The sequence below is a fragment of the Pezoporus wallicus genome, unplaced genomic scaffold (genome assembly GCF_028554395.1).
Source record: "Pezoporus wallicus isolate ANWC-B61680 ecotype Strahan unplaced genomic scaffold, APGP_CSIRO_Pwel_v1 scaffold_2584, whole genome shotgun sequence".
Classification (NCBI taxonomy): Eukaryota; Metazoa; Chordata; class Aves; order Psittaciformes; family Psittacidae; genus Pezoporus; species Pezoporus wallicus.
This window is the reverse complement of record NW_026642851.1, coordinates 9,937,699-9,955,335: the sequence shown is the minus strand read 5'-3', so window position 1 is coordinate 9,955,335 and position 17,637 is coordinate 9,937,699. Positions and strand designations below refer to the sequence as shown.

The window sequence follows — 17,637 nt, the reverse complement described above, 5'->3', positions numbered from 1 at the left end:
TTTTTTACTGACTTACCTATTTGTGCATTTACTTATATTAAAAAAAAAAAGCAATTCAATTGATTAATTTCTGTCATTTTATTTAGGAAAAAAAATCACCATAACTTTCTTTAACTTTTATGCCCTATCTTAGTCATATTTAAAGAAATACTGTTAGAGAAAGATTCCCATGACAAGACTTTCACCAAAGAAAGATTTTATGCAGCAAGTTCTATGAAGCTGTATCAGAATTTATATCCTAATTCTGAAGCCACAGCACTATCAGTATAATACCAAAATAAGAATGCTGAACTCTGAGCAGACCATTAATTCAGGACACTGTAGAGACTGAACAGCAGCATTTACCATTTCACATGCAACCACTATTGAGTTTATACTCAACATAAGAATGCCAACTGGAAGAAAACTCTTATTTTTCCAACTTGTTTACCTCAAGAACTAGCCAAAGCTGGTCTCCATTCTTCACATCTTTTTTATAGTACATGCCATAGAATTTGACTACATTGGGATGATCAGAGAGAGCTTTCAAAATGTTGTACTCTGCTTCAATTTCTTCATCAATATCCTAGTGTCACAAATGAGAAATACACAGAGGTTAATAAATAAATAATGGTATCCATTTTAAAAACCCAACACATAACACTTCTGTCTATTCAAACAGAGTTTGGAATACAGCAAGGAAAAAAAACCAAACATGAATTTGCAGATTTTAAAGCAAAAAAAATACAGACAATCCCAAACCCCACCAAAACAAAAAAAAAAAACAAACAAAAAAAACCCCAAACCCCAGAAAGTCAAAAGCCAAAAATCTACACACAAAACATACAATAGCCCTGACTGCCTTAGGGAAATTGGAAGAGAATTAGCCCCCTGTCCTACTGTGATTTAATATGGGTTTGTGTCTCCTGAGGGGTAGTCAATTTTATGATATTTTTACTATTATAAGGAGAAATGAAAATAGAGAGAATGAAATTAATAGAATACTCATTCTGTGCTATTAAAAAGAAAAATATTCCTCTGTATTTTATGAAAGAAGAAAACTTTAAATATTTGGTTGAGTTTAACATATTTACCTGCATAAGAGTTCCTCTTGTAGAGATGCTACAGGGAATATTTTCATGTGAACTTAGACATAGGATGATTTGGTTAAAAGCCCTAAAGTACAATGGTATTTACTTAATAGTCCTAAGAACAAGACTAAGAGCATTCTCAGTTCCATCTTTATATTTTCTCATTTCAACACCTTTGCTTTCCTGTTTGTTTCAAAAAGCTGAGCTGTTATTCAACACAAAGAATCCAAGAGCTCTAAAGGATTCAACATGAAGTGCTTATTTCAATCTCACATCACCCACGATCAAATACTTTCCCAGTTTAATGTGGAAATATCAGTTAAATCAAGTGAAATAAAACACATTTCTTCTGCTTATTTTCTTCAGTCTACCTCTCAGGTGGCAGAATTCTGAAACCCTCTTCAAAGAAAAAAGAACTGAAATGTAAAGAAAACATAGAAAGTATCTTTTTCTTCATTGCAATGGCTCCCTCTGCAGCCATTAATAATACTTTCAGTTTAAACAAAAAGAACTAGTTTACTGCTTTCACCCTATTTCTAATACAGGATTGCCATTTTAACAGTAACATGAAGACTCAGAAGCTACCCTACACATCCTGTAAATAAGAGGGGGGGAAAGAAGAATACTATTCTTAGAATAAAAACAATATATTCAGATAAAAGATTCAAGCCTTGCAGTGTGATGTTGACTGCATTACTGACTTCCATTTTTTCATTCAAATAAGGAATCTGGTTTTACCAGTTACACATTTTCTCTCCTTCATTTTCTTATGTTGCATATTTATCCATTGTATTTCTTCTGTGTTCTTTACATTCTATTCCCTTTTCTCCTACTTAATCTATTTCTTTCCTCTAGTATCAGATTTACTACCTCTTCTTTATTCCTGTCATCATCCTTTATCCTTTTCCTATGGCCTCCAAAGTGCACACAACTTCGACTGCATCCACAATGCCTTCAGTAATCCCTCTCTCCCATAGCCAGTTGCCACTTAAGAATCACTCCTGAACAACTGTGAAACAATGAAAGCAAAAGCACTTCCTGCCATACAAGCATTTGGATGGACACCAACTAAAAGTCCTGCCTATTCATTGTAAGCACATGAACCTTATTTACTGAAAGCAACAGAGTCAAAAATAGTTTCCAATGCACTTGAATTAATCAAGATCCTTATCACTTGGCTGCAAATCATGATTACTTTGGGAGAGGTACATATTGTAGAGATGTCTCCTTTTGTTGCTTCAAAAGCATGCTGACATAAAAATCAGATGACCAAGAAATACAGCAAAGAAAATGCAAGACGCTATGCTATCACAAACTCATTTCATGGACTTACGGGCCATGAGATCCCAGTCTGACACTATGTGATATGCAGGGGTAGACAGAGCCCTGTGTGGCTGTGCATCTCCAGACCTGCAGCATTTCATACAGCATGGCATGCTCTTCCCTCCCTGCCCAGAGACTGTGCAATGGAAGCACATGCCTCACAACCCTGTATTGGAAGTGCAAATGATGAGCTCAAAGGGGCCACTTGAAACAGAGCAGTTTTTTGTGCATGTTTCACAGGTCACTGTTCTCAAGGAAACTCCCAAACCACATGCAGCACCAGTGGGATATGCCTTTAGAAACCAGGCTGATGTTCTTCCTTTCTCTTTGAGCACTTATCTACCATCCAACAAATGTCAGTTACTGAGAACAAAAACATACTCTACAACATATTTCCACCTCCCAATCACCTGTTGCTTTGTGTGTAGGTGCTATTTCCTTTGTATTTTCCATTTGAAAAGATGGATCCCTCTGTGATATCCATGTAATCTGGCACATTATGAAAGCACAGAACCAAAACCATATAGTATGTTATTTTATTTTTAAAATAGCATTCACAGCACGTAGTCAAAAGCATGTAGTCAAAATAGAAGCTTCCAGGTACATCTAATGCACTTAGAAGTATGTAACTTTTTTACTGGCTAGTGTGCAAATAAAAAAAGAATGGGAGCACCAGTAAAAATAGAAGCAGCTAGGACTCCTGGTACTAAAAATAATCAGATCTGCTTCTGGAATTAAAAGACAAATTCGAGGTAATCAAAAGCAAAAGCAACAAACTTTAGGTATATTTCTAAATTCTACCACATGCAACCACTTCCAAGATCACGTATGGTTCAAAAAATGCATTGATACATAGCCTGATACTTAGCAGGTTGAAGAAGTTTATTTCACGATCACTTCCAATGCAAAGATTTATCAAGATTTAAAAAGAAAGAAACAAACCGAAAAAAAAAAAGACCACAGAAATTCACTTACAATTAAAGAAGAACAAAACAAGTAATTTAAGTAGCTTACGTGAACAGGATCCAAAATTTTGACTGCTGCTTTGCTGCCATTTTTCTTATTTAACACCTTGAAAACTTTTCCATATGTTCCTTTGCCAATAGTCTCAATTATTTCCCAGGTATCTGAAGGATCAGGAAAACTATCAAATATGATTGTTTTCCCAGTCAATGGAAGCATCTCAAATGATGGCTCCTAGGAAGGAAGAAATGTTAATGTTCACTCAACAACTGGTTAATAGCAATTGTTTTCTTACAAATGCTAACAGAAATACATATTCCAGTCTCAAACACTAGAAGTGGTTTTGCATGTACTGTGCACTGAAAGCATAATGTCCAGCACTCCCTGGGATTCATATAAGTACAATTCAGCCAGGACACTGACTGCAGCCTCTTCCTAAGGCATTACCTTTCCACCTCATGGGAGCTTTACCACTTCCAGGCAAAGCATTCTCTTCACCAGAAAATGAACACAAATGAGTTACAACATTTTGGGGAGAACTCTTTTTTTTTTTTTTTTTGCCTATTCTCAAATACTGTTTTGCTCAAAATTCTGTTTTGCTTTCTGGTTTTTCGTGGGTTTTTTTTTTTTTTTTTTTTGTTTTTTAAATTACTTTATACATATATAGAAATTCTTGCTATGAGGGACTTCATAACTGGGACTACACAAAATAATAAGCACATTAAGGATGATAAAGGAATTAGGATTCATAATCCCAAAACGTTGCTTTGTGGGATTCAACAATGATGGAATTTCAACATTTCTCTACCTGAGCTTTAGTTTTTAGAATTGAGGTTAGCTATTTGTTTAAGTTTTACTGGATACTCAATCTATAACTAGTGTTCTTGGGGGATGAAAAAAAAACCACAGAGAGCTCCTTCATAAGAAATGAGACCCTGTTTGAGCAGGAAGGGTGGACTAGATGACCTTTGGTGGTTCCATCCAGCTCTGTGACTCTGAGACATGCAAATCCTATCAGGGTCTGTCTACACAGAAATTATTTTCTACAGATTATGTAGCTTTCCATCAAAATCTAGGGTCTTCTATGCCCCACATTACAAGAGTACACAGTAACAGCCTTTGACCCAGGTAGGTTACGACAGGAGATAGGCAGAAGATAAAGAAAGGAAGACTCATCTCCTCCTCTTCAAAGATGAGTACATAAGATGCAGGCATGCAAAGACCAGCCTGTGCCAGAGCCAAACAGGGAACTGATACCCTGAATCTCCAAATATACCCTTAAGCAAAGGCCCACCCCTGTGCACAGAGGTTTATAGCAAGAACATTCTAACAAAAAACAATGGACATCATAACCTGAAGCTTCAGACAGCTCCCCAGGCTTTGTTAACTTCCTATACATTAAAAGAACACAGCTGAAATTCATTGACTCCCAGAATCAGTTGCTTATTTGTCTGTTGAGACCGGTACAAGGAGAAGTGTAAAAGGGTTTAGAAAACATGATCCTGTAAGTGCTATTTGGGTATCAGAGAACGTACTAGAGACACTGTCACATGTACTTGCATTTTCCTCTGCAAATCACACCAGTTGCACATCATCTTCTCTTAAGAAAAGTCACCACATACTTAAAAACAATGCATTCAATAGCTGTCATGCTTAGTTCAATAATTTAAGAGTGCCATTTCAGAAAGAATTTATTCACACTAATCCTTTGTCTTTGAATTTACAGCTTCAAAATCGTAACTTGAGTAAGTCATACTGAACATCGCATTTCCTCACTTCCACCACGTTTAAGAACAAGCCCCTGCAGATAAATTGTTTAGCTTCCACCTATGTTATTAAAAATATATGAAATGGAATGATTTCAAGTGTTCTGTTCTGGGTGATGAATAACGCTTTATTACATCTCAGTGAAGCCGAGAAAGCTGATACTGATTTAACCTCATATATCAGCAATAAATTGGACTGTCTCTGCAATACGTCTGGATGCCCAAACAACTGGGTAATTTATCATACCCCTCACCATTAGAATTTTCCTTAAAAAACCCAACAACTTACAGCTTGATCCAAACTTCTGAACTGGGAACGTACCCTTGAACTTCTATAAAAACCCTCTGAAATACTTCTGGTGTTCTCAGTGTGACAGTTCACACAGCTTCTGCTCAGATTTTGTCAAACCCGGCTGCTGCTAAGGCCTGATGCATGCTGGGAGAGGCACCATGAGGTCAAAGCCAGAACACCAGGTAGGCAGGATAGGTGGCCAGAAAGAGCTAAAGGGCCAATATGCACCGTGACCACCTCCAAATCACTACGTCCTACAGCCATTATCTTTTGTCCAGCAGTCTCCTTGGAATTTGCTAACTTAGGGAAATGATGTAGGCCAAACCTCCAAGCTTGAAAGCATAACACATCAGCTTACCCAAAGCTTCTGAAGTGGATCCAGCAGCAGCTGGAATGCTGAGGCTTTCCTGCTTCCCCGTGGGATACAGGGGACACCTACACTGTGATGAAGGAGGAAAAGATAAGCACTTCTGTTCTCAGCTTGGTAACTGTCTTCTTCCACCCCCTCACCCCCCCACAGTTTTTCTCCTAGATGCACAGATGAAGAGTTATGGGTTATAAGTTATGAAGCCTGATAACGTGAATGTTGAATAAGTGAACTTGTGCTAAATCAATCTGGACAAAAGGGGATTGAGCCCCTGTTTGTTGTGCTTGTTTGTTATATTTCGTACTGAGCTCATGAAATAAAGTTTAAACCACAGAGCACATTGTCCAGTAAATTTAAGAGATCAAAATGGACTATGATAGAATGATTAAACTCAGGGTATTTGAGGCTAGAAAATAATAGTTTTGTAGTTCCAAGACAACAAACCAATGTGGTAGGGTGGTTTTCTTCCTCTAATAGGGGGATCTGATGTTAGTTATAAGAACAAACTGGATTATAATTATTAGAAACCAGCCCCTATATGACTTCTCACTTCCTAGGTCACCTCAAACATACACACCCTATGCAGCAGACCTCAGGTTGCACAGCAGAGATATCCAGTGATAGAAATGTTTAGGTTGGAAAAGATCTTTAAGATCATCAAGTCCAACCATTAACCTAGCACTGCCAAGTCCACCACTAAACTGTGTCCCTAAGATGCCCTGGTCATCATCAATGCTGGTAGATCACTGCATTATCCATCATTTTCAGTATCTAGCTAGTTTGGAGTGGGGAAGGGAAGGGGCAGCTTCATGAAGAACAAAGTGTATCTCCTGTGGGCTATCAGATCACTGCAAAGGCAAGTCAGTGAAGCTCATTTATCACACCCAAAACCTAGGTCACATACAAATTACACTCTTGAGGGCTTTATGGTCAAGGCCATAGAGCATTACAGACAATAGAATCAAGAAGGAATAAGCAATAGGTTTTGTTCTGCAGGCTGGGTTGCAAGCACAATGGAACCTGAATTTCACATGGAATATTACACATCAATCCAGTATTTTTATTGTTGTTTTATACCACCAAAGTTTGAAGCTTCTATTTCTTCCATAACGAGCTGATAAGAGAAGTACCTTGCCTCATGTCATTCATCCTTCTCCATAAAGGGAGCCCACACAATTACCAAAGCAGATACCTATTCATATATGACTAAAATGAATCCAGCCTTTAGGTTCCCATCAGCATCTTGCCTCCTGAATACCAGAGTCTTCTGGTCTTGAAAATTAGAATCAAGACTGCCTTGGTTCAGTTCAAAACACACCTACCGATGTTATCTTTGACTTCTTTTATTTGTCCACACCACTCCCCCCTTCTCATTTCAAAGACTACTTGAGTTTAACCTGACGTACCTGCACATACCTTACCCTGTAATTTGCCAGACATCTTCACATGTGTCACAGGAGGTAGATGTCAGGAGCCAGCAACACTGGTTTACATTGCCTATTAGGTCTGTTACCTCTGTAGAGGTGACACCTGCACTCTTTCAGATTCTGGAACTTAAACCTCCTGCCTAATGGATGTCAGAAAAAAAATCACCCTAATAAAAACCAACACAAACCAACCAAAACCCAAAAAACCCACCCCGCCCCCCTGCCCCCCCCCCCCCCAAAAAAAAAAAAAAAAAAAAAGAAATTGTAGGCAATGTTTATGTAGAGACTGCAGAGGCTTGTTATATCAAAGGAAAAAAAAACTTCTCACCTCACTTGTTCACCACCTGATGCCTTTATACAATATGTGGCTTATAAGTTCTTTGGTCTGGTACTAATTGCAAAGCACAGTAGGGCCTTGAAATACTTAATGCAATATAGCACAATAAAATCCCACAACACATTTCCTCTTAATTCATGAGAGTTTATGCCACACTGACAAGAACTTAATAAGAAAGTTAAAGGTTGCTGCATGGAATCCTTAAGACAATCCAAAAGCATGAGGCTACATACACCATTCATCATACTAATACCTAGCACTTTTTGGATAAATGTTCAAATAATTTGATTATTCAACCATGAACATGAATTGCAGCTCAGATCCTGACCTAGTGTAAATGTAGCCATAATGAGCCACTTAGGCAGCATACTTTCTCATCCATCATTCAAATAATAAGTTTTGCACTGGAAATCATAATACCACCCCCACTTAATTCTAGAAGATAGTTGGTCTCTGATTTCGATGATACAACCTATATCTGAATAGGAACTACAGACAAATCTAAGGTCAGTGTGACTAGATTATCTAGTTTGGCAATTAATTAAAATCAAGTGCTACGAACACTGTTTTTCGGGTTTTTTTTTTACTTCATCCGTCAAAAGCCAAATACACTCAGCAGTACAATTTTACTCTAAAACGTGAACAAAAATATAAATCTGCACAATTACATAACTTATGTATTATCTGTGTATCTATCTGTATTATCCTCTTTGATTGTGTATCAGTTTGCTTACTACTTTCCACTCCGTACATTCCCCAGTGTTTTCCCAGAACTGAATAATTGTTTTTCCCATCTGCAAGAAACTTTTCAGAGGGAAAAAAACAACCCTTCTTTAGCCCCAGCTATGGCAGATGAAGAAAGAAAATCAACCACCTTCTCTAGCAGCCAGTCCACTTGTGTGCTTATACAAGTAAGAAAGACACAAGACCTGGAATTCACCTAACTTGATATGTGTACAATATACCTATTGGAACCTAAGATAGATACCATAATCCCATTCTAGTCAGCCAAAGCAATCAAAAATTGATTTACCTGATCTGGTTAGCACCTCCCTTAGCATAAGAAGACTTGCTCTCCAGACTCTAATGACTACCCTGGCTAAATTTCCATTGACTACAACAGGGAACTAGTTATACAGCTTCAGGAGTAGACATGTTAGGTGAAATGAATCCTAGTCTACTTACCTTATTGCTGGAAACAAAGTTATACCTTGACAACTGACAAAATTAGTATGAGATCCATGCTACAGTCAGGGAAACTAGCTAGCCACATCTCATCACTTGAAAGCTGGCAGGCAACTTGGACACTGTCTAATGATGCACAGAAAAGGCAAGAACCATGCAATGACATTGCCAAACAAACTTTGAACCGAACAACTGAACCCTAAATTAATGTAATGGTAGAAAGAAATTGTTACTTTAAAGTATTTGGAAGCAAGAAGTGGTGATAAATTTAACTGTACCTCAGACACTGTATTTCCTGGGCTCAGTTCAAAATATATATGTTAACCTTAGGGCTGCTCAAGGGAAAAAATGGGTCCATTTTTGAGGGCACTTTTTAAGTGTTTACTCTTTGAAGGACTGACTGTTTCTTCTGTTTCTAAAAACACTTTTCCTCTTTGCTGACTGGTATCCAAAAGAAATTTCCCAACTAAGCAAGACAGCTTTTAGAGAAACTTGATGCCTCTGGACTCCTTGACCTCTGTAAAACTTCTACACACAGTAGAGAAACAGAACTGTATGGGGTTGGTACCTGATCTCCTCCTATTGATAAATACATATTGGGTGTCCATACTGACATTTCATCTGCTGATTATTATTCAGCTAATCTTGACATTTTGACTTGCTGCTAACTGAACTGGTCAGCTTGCTTATGGGAGGCTCCAGCTCTTCACTCTTTGCTCTTCAGGAGACCATTGCTGGAAGAGATCTACATCAGTGTGAGGTTCCACTTTGGTTTTATTCCATTCCCCTCCATGCCCTGCAACAGTAGAAGTCCTACTGTATGCTGAGGTTTACTGTTCTCAGGAAACTCCATTGGAGAAGAGGCTTTTTTTTTAAGCCATAGGTTAAAGAATCAGCAAGGGCTGTAAGCATCAATCTAATCTTGTGCACAAGGGCTACAATCCTTCAGAGCTCAAACATGACATCAGTACAACATCCCCATATTTGCAGCCAACCTTTAGCTCTAGGAAGAGACTACAAAAAGAACATGGGAACAAAATGATGAATTTAATTACTGTAGCCAATTCTAAAAGCTCTGATATTTTGAAAACAAATTGGAGCTAAAGATTTTTGTTTCAATTGTCATTAAACAGAAAATACTTATGCAGGGGCATTACTATTATGAAAGCAAGATTAATAATGGAAGGGGGAATGGTTCATTATCAAATTGTATTTGGACCTTGTGCCACCAGAAGTAATGAACTGACATTAGCAAACCATGAACCGAATCATACCTGGCTCATTTTGTGGTTACCAGAAGAGAGGCGTTGCAAGTGATGAGAATAATTTTTCAATGGCTACACACTAGATCGATATACTAGCAAAGAACATAGCTTTCAAAGCTAAAGCATCACTTAATTTTCCTATTTTAACAAGTAAAATTTTATAAGGCCATAAAAATCAATACAGTGCAATCTCACTCACTCCCTATGTCTCAGAACTTCAAACAGCAGCTGGGTGGCAACTCAAAATTAATTTAGAAGCCGTATCAACGAGCTTTGGCAGGGCTTGAAATGAAGGTGATATATAATTCGACAGGAAGATAAGCAAGGCATTACAGACAAGAAGAAAACTTGCCAGCACTTAACATTAGGAGGTAAGAAGCTACGGGTTATGTACGCACCCCGGGACGCCGTTGGGCACGGTAAGATTCCACACGTTCTCCTTAAGGCCCACGGTCTGCAGGCTCTAACAGCGCCGGCAGCCAGCCTCAGCACCCTGGCTGTCACCGCCACAAGCACCTCTCCGGATACTCACTTTCCTTACCCCGAAACTCACCCACAGGAAAAAAAAGAAACAAAAGTAGAAAGAAGCAGGACCCGCCCCGGGACCTGAACGAGCGATCCCAGGGGACAGGGGCAAGGCAGTGCCAACCCGCGCCCTCCACACGCCTCCCGGGGAGGGGATCCACTCGCTGCGTACTCGGCCGCGCCCACCCGCCCCGCCGCTGCCTGGAGCGTCCGGCCCGACAGAGGGGCTGCAGCGGGAAGCACCGGCACACCCGTCCTGCCTGCCCGTCGTTTTCCGAGGGCCGGGTTGCCCCGAAGCCCCTTGGCGAGGCGTGGTTGCCCAGCAGCGGCGGAGCCACCACTCACCCCGCTCCTACCCTGCCCACCCCTCCCGGGACGGGGATTACCCGCAGCGAAACCTCCTGTCCTCGCAGAGCCAGCGCTGCCGAGGGGGCTGGGGCCGGACACCTCCGGGAGCCGTGCCTCGGATTCGCCCTCCTCCGCCGGACGGCCCTGGCCCGGCCGCAGTCCCGCCCCGGGGTCAAAGGCGGATGAGCGGTTTGCCCCGCTAATCCCCCGCAAACGCCGCAAAGCCGGGAGGGCTCGGTCCGCCCCGGGAAGGGAAGGGCAGGGCAGGGCACAGAGGGGGCGCCGGGGCGGCCCGTCCTCCCTTCACGGCACGGGAACGGGCGGATGCTGAGCGCGCAGCCGAGCCCGGCAAGGCTACAACCAACCGGGAGTTCCGATGCTGTTCGCGTGCGGAGAGCGGCCACAGGCGCCCGGGTCGATCCGCCCGTCGGGGGATTACACCGCGCCCGTCTGCCGCGGGCATCCCGGGAGGCTTACCTGCGCCGCTAAAAATAATTGAGACCTGGTGCGTGCACAGAGCTCACGTTAGTACCTGTTGCAGAGGGCTAGCTACAAAGCAGCAGCGCAACATAATACATGATAGCAGGGGGAAGTTGCGAGACAAAGTATTCAAAAGTTGGGAAATGGATGGATTTTACTATTATAGCTGCTAAGTAATATACGAGCCAGGCTTCAATTATTCTTCTTACGTTTTATTTGGAGGATGCTTAGCACTTCCACTGCAAAGAAGCAGCCAAACTTAATCAGCACCGTGGAATGTGTGCCTCCATTGGAGACTTCTGCTGACGCACTGAGTTTATCTTGTTCCATTTTCCCTGTAACGTTTGAACCTGGGTTTTGTTTTCAGATAGGTCTGACAGTAGGGGAATTATTTCTGAGCCATCTGTGTTGTACGTCTTTTATGAAATCAGTGCAGAGACCAAGTAGTTCGTAGCCTTCCCACAAGAATATATCTGTGATGGGAAAGGCTGCTTGACCCAATCCTGGCATCAAATAAATCACATGGATAAGAAGCCTTATAAAATTCCTCATTGTGGGAAAATAATCAATAGAAACTTATATATCCTTAAACCGCTAACACCACAAGCCAGATATTAATACAGACAAGAGGCCTCCTTAATTCCCTCCATCAAATGACTGCTTCTTTACTGTATAAAAATTGTTAACATTTCTAGACTGTGTGCAGCATTATGCACATAGTAATTCATGAGGAAAAGTTTAAGGTGCCATATAGGCTTTATTAACTCCTTTCAGCTGGATATTCTGTCCCTTCATAATCATTCCTTCTCCCCCATAAAAAACCAAAATGAGCTTCCTAGTTTTATGATCACATTTTACTAACTGGGATTGGAAGCACTAGGAGAATAGGGCCTCAGTTGTAAAAACATCCATATCTTTTAGGCTTGCATTGCTACACGAACAACACTGTGCAAAGCTTCCCTCTCCTTGAGCAAGGCTCTCATTGATTTCAGTTGTGCTTATGAGTGCTTAGAACCCACTGCCTTTCAGCTGTGTGTCTGGCTGGATGGCAGGTTACAGGCAGAAGCTTGACCAGAGCGCACCATGATGAAAGGCTAGAAGCTTCTAGTGGAAACCCAGGTACAAAAAGGGGATGGTGGACCCTCATACCTCTTCTCCCAGGCAGAGCTGGAATGCATCTGAGGCCTGGAGCAAGGAGCTGAGAAATGTTTAGACACAATCTTAAAGCCAGAAATGACAATAACTTCAGTAATTAGGTCATAGATCTCCTTCCACTCCTAGCAGTGCTGTGTTAAAATAGACCCACTCCTGCCTGCCTTGTCTGCTTCTTGATACCTGCATGCCAAAGTCACTGTCCCTTAGCTCTGAAGGCGTAAGATTTCCTTTGAGCACTCCCTCTTCTGTCAAAGGGTCTTAAAGGCAAAAATCCATTATGTGACTCAGCTGAGTCCTTTTGGAGTGAAGTGCTGTAGACACTCTGGTCTTCTGCATTAATTAATTGTTCAGGTTAAGTGGTCTGTGAAACTCTCCAAAACTGGTATCTGTTTCATTCAGATGATCCTGAATGATGTGTAAGTAATAACAGCCCATTGCTGCAGAAAAGATCCTAGTTTAAACAAGTAAAAGTCACTGCCAGCTCTTGAGGTCTATAAAGGTAGGCACTGTTCAAACAAACAGGGAGTTGCAGCCCTTAGTGAATGACAATTTACATGTCAAACAGACACTGGTTTTGGAGAAAAACTGAGATGTGGAGTGATTACCTGACATTCAGCGTCACACAGCCTAGCTACGTTTCTTCTTTCCATTTATTTTTATCCACTCACGTTCTTTCTCCATATCAACATGCCATGGCTTTTGCCCCTCTTTTTCCTCAAATTTATTGCTTTGCTTTTCTGTAGGAAGCCTTCCAGGTAAGTTTTAAAAGTTCTTGAGTGAATGGGGGTATATGTACCTTCTCTTCCAAATAAATTTGAAATAATTAAGGACAAGTATTATTTATTGACAATGTCTAGTAGAAGATAAATAATGATCATCTCCAGCTATACCTGGTATGAGGTTAAGTTGTGCTTAATGCCACAAGACAGCATCTTATACTACATTATCTTTTAAACAGATTGCAGTTAGATTGGTTTCAGACTCTCTCCTTGCCTTTCAAAATAGCTCTTAACTTCATTAGAAACTTTGTGGGTGTAAGTCTGAAAACTATTTTTAAATTACGGAGAAACATAAAAGCAGTATGAACAGATACCCTTTCACAGCATCCTCAGCATTAGATCTCACTAGACAATTGCTTACAAAGTAAGTCTAACTTTTTATTGCAGTATGATAGACCAGAAGCCTAAGTAAGCAGCATGGACCTTTCTTACTTCAGAACTGATAAACTCACATTCTGAGAAGCTTCTAGCGATGAGAAGAAAAAGAAGATGCTCCTGTGATTGAGGCACTAAAATTAAGATTATAATTTACTTAATAAAATACTTTCTGTATTGTGGAAGTCCTTACTACATCCAAATAAAGTCAGGATCCTGCTGTGCTGGACACCATGGAACCGCCTACAAAAGCGGCTCCTCCTGCGGCTAGGCTGTGAATCCTGGGCAGAGCTCAGCCATGGAGAGCCTGTGGGACCTAAGACACGTGTTCTCTCTTTTCATCTATTTTCTTTTCTTTATAATTGAGCTTTTAATACTATTCTGTGCATGAGAAGGTGTTTCGATGGCTAATTATGGACATATGCAAATAACAAGCAACAGACAAACATCAGCAGGTACAGAAAAAATAATTTAAGAAAACAAACAAACACGTTCAACTAGCAGAAGAGAGATCATCACTATAGAAATTGAAGAACTTACCTCTCTGGGGAACTGCTTTTTGACCTCCCTAGCTGCTTAACTGAGCACAGCCTGTAGCAAATAAGAGGAACTCCTCCCCTTTGGGTGTTTATTACAGGGAAACAATACTTCCTGTGACACCTGAGTAAATATCCTCTAGGAAAACCACCACAGAGTTTGCCTACAGCTAGCTTAGTATTCCTTTGGTCATAAATGCTATCCACCACAATGAAATACCAAGTATGCCCAAAAGCATGAGTTATTTATTGAATGCAAAGATTTCTCTGAAGCAACCCTGAGCTTTGCCAGGTATTTTCTTTAGTTGATCAAAAGAACTCCGTAACCCCTTTTGAAGGACTTAGATGCGTGATCCTTTTAATCACATTTAAGGGGCTGGTTAGCTCAGGAGATTGTTAATAGGATACAAAACCTTTCACATCCAACCCAGATCAGCGCAGATGGAAAGTTGTGACCATCTAGCAGCTCTTTCATGCCGTGTGACCTAACCCAGTCCCTAAAGGAGAACTGTTTGTATTACTTGAAATTTGCAGGATGTGGTTTTCAGGCTCTTTTAATTGCAAGTGTAATACAGAACATTTGAGAAACAGGAAAATAGTTAAAAATGATATGGTAATTAATGAATCCAATTAAAACTGCAATCAAAAGAATTTTCTAAATCCCCACTCCAAAACTATCTTCACTGTCTCAAGAAGTCCATAAGCACAGGTGAGTGTCATAGTAATCAAAAAGCAGGAGTTGCTGGGAAGCAGGAGTGATTTAGAAAAGTGACAGTTCTTCACTTAAATTTCACTCTGTCAGCCCCTGTTATTAGACCCAGGAGTTGCACATCTAGCATGAAAGTAGTGCCTTTGCATGTTGGTGGCCTAACTCACACTTACTGATTCATACCAAACAGGGAAAAAATGAAACCACAACAAAAACAAGCAAACATATGCAAGGCATTGTGTTCAAATTTCACAGCTGTTCCTACTCCACAGGGTTTGAGGTAACAAAGTTGTAGGGTTTTGCAGGTATTGTTTTCCATCTAAGCAAGTCCTAAGTCAGATGCAATTTGAACTCGTATCTCAAACTCCGTTTTTAAAAAAGGTTCTTTTTTTTTTAAATAAAATATCAGGGAAAGCGCTATTGGAAATTCTGGAATATAAACCCTTCCACATGTATTCTAAAAATTGCAGGAGTTAAGATCAGGGGCCAAGTGATAACTGCAGAGAAGATCTATGCTACAAAATGGCTTCTAGTGTCAGCAGTTACTTAGAGAGTACACTTATCCCTTCCTTGGAACATGCTGATCACCAAAAGAACCTTAAAGGATTTTGCTTACGTACAGTGATGTGAACTAGTAAGAAGAGGGTGGGACATGTGAGGATTGCAGCTTTCTGCGTGCCTGGGTGTAACGTAGAGCACCAGTCTTGAGAATGTGTTCAGGTAAAGATTAGGGGTTGTAGAACTGCCATTTCCAAGCTTGCAGAACGGATCTCTCATAGTCACAAAGCTGCCTTGAAAACTGTGGGATTAAAAAACTAAACTAAGCACTAAACATCAGTCACGTGGTAACACTGGTCATGTGGGTCATCTTGTTAATGCGGCAGTTCCCCTACTAACTGCTTAGAGGTTTCAGGTTTGGCACTTTATATTCTTTTGCAAAATACTTTTGAATCAGGAGGGTCTCCTTGAAGTCCTGGAGTAGCAGTGCCTATATTATTCACAATACAAGTGAACAACAATAAATAAACTGTATTTCTTTACAGCTGTATTTCTCCATAGCCCCCGAATGTTTATGTAATCAGGAGTCTAGCACTGGAAAGATTACCCATTGAACAAATATCACTATTAACATTACTAATGCACTATGTTATATAAATAGGATTGTGGTCTAATGAAGTATAAGCAGCATGAATGTATTGCTAATTCAAGCAGTTAGATTGATGTTTGTTATATACATGTAGTTATCTGTGCTGTTCTGCTATGACATTTAAATACATAATAAACAACCAAACAACAACCAAAAAACCGCAGAATCTTTCTATAAGATTATTTATACTTCTTTCCCACCCTGAATTAAAATAAGACCTAATGTCCAGAAGCTATTCAGTGTAGAGGCTCCTACATAATATATACTTGTACAGCATCTAGCATCCAGTCTCTGAGTTCATTGCATTCCAGGTGCTGCCGTTTAACAGTGCTTGTTAATGGGGTAAATAGAGGTCTTTTCATGTAAGGTAATAAAAGAAGACTCAGTGTTGAGCAAATGTGTCTTTTCTTCTGCCTCTGGAGGGGTCAGAGTGCACAAATGGAAGTACCAGCCAGTAATGATAGATGGCATTTTGTATGAGTGGAAAGGAGAGGGAATCAGTCTTGATCAGTAGCCACAGCACATACATTTCTGTACAAAAAGTTGCAAGTGAGGTCTGTCTGACCAGTAGGTCTCCAAATCACTTGCTCACTTTTCTCCTATCTGACGTGATCTTTTTCAGTCAGCCTCGGCTGGTGCAAAAGATTCTCCATGTTCACAGTTCCCACAGACACCCATCCCAATTCTTCAGATTTCAGTTTCAGACACTAAAGACATTCTAGTTTACATAAGAGCAACTTCTCTCAAGACTGAATGAGTTTCAATAGCCTTGGCAAGAGTCACAGGGCACCAGCTCCTTAATCTGTGGATTAACTGGATATTGAGGTTACCATTTGGAAAAATTAAGCTTCTGATCTTCATAATATGTAAGGAACTGTAAGATTTAATCTAAATATTCAGGAACAAGACGGACAAGAATGATAACCTAAGAAATCTCATGAGTTTTGTTTTGCTCTGCCTTCTTTTTTAAGCCATGTTTTTTTAAAGTAAGTACCATGATTTTGAAAAGATATGACTTGTGTGGTTTGCAAATTTGAGACTGGAACTACTCAAATTACTATTCTTAGAGAATTTCAAGTTTGGAATATCACATAAAATGCAGAATACTTCCAATGGATACACAATGTCTCGAGTGTTCTTTGTTCTGCTCCCCCCCCCCCCCTTTTTTTTTTTCCCTGTTTTACACTGTTTCAGACATACTAGGAGCTTGCTGTCAGTCTTGAACGTCCTTCCCTTGGAGCCAGAGGTAACAAGTACATTGCCAGACTTCACACACTTCACAAATCCACACTTCATTAATCCCAAACAGTTGCAAAATAACAAACAAATAAGTAAACCCTAGAGAATTCTCTTTTTCTGTCAGGCGAGAAAGAGTCAGGTTGGTTGTATCACACTAGCCTCAAATCAAGAATGACAGCATAATCTGAGAATAACCTGAAAAGCATTTCTTGAAGTTTTTCTCCATTATTCTGTTAGTACTGTTATAAATTCCTCAGCCTCCTAATCCGGAGGCACACCACAAATGAGTTTTATAAACAGTTTCCTATTTGTGAGTCTGTCATTAATCTCTGAGGATGTTCCAAAGATA

General features: G+C 40.2%; 1 protein-coding gene across 3 annotated transcripts in view; it reads right to left on the bottom strand.

Annotated features, from left to right (window-relative positions):
- Positions 1-11,076, bottom strand: part of MYO3A (myosin IIIA) — a 116,294-nt gene extending 105,218 nt beyond the window's left edge. Inside the window, exons 1-3 of one of the 3 annotated variants that reach the window (XM_057432486.1) lie at positions 10,907-11,076; positions 3,408-3,590; positions 431-565 (exon numbers count right to left, since the gene is read on the bottom strand). In XM_057432486.1, coding sequence (XP_057288469.1) covers positions 431-565; positions 3,408-3,575 — 303 coding nt within the window. In that variant the 5' untranslated portion in view covers positions 3,576-3,590; positions 10,907-11,076. Of the gene's footprint in view, positions 1-430; positions 566-1,073; positions 1,429-3,407; positions 3,591-9,298; positions 9,482-10,906 lie in introns of those variants that run through there. The other 2 variants (XM_057432489.1, XM_057432488.1) reach the window with 2 other exon arrangements.
- Between the last annotated feature and the right edge of the window lie 6,561 nt (positions 11,077-17,637).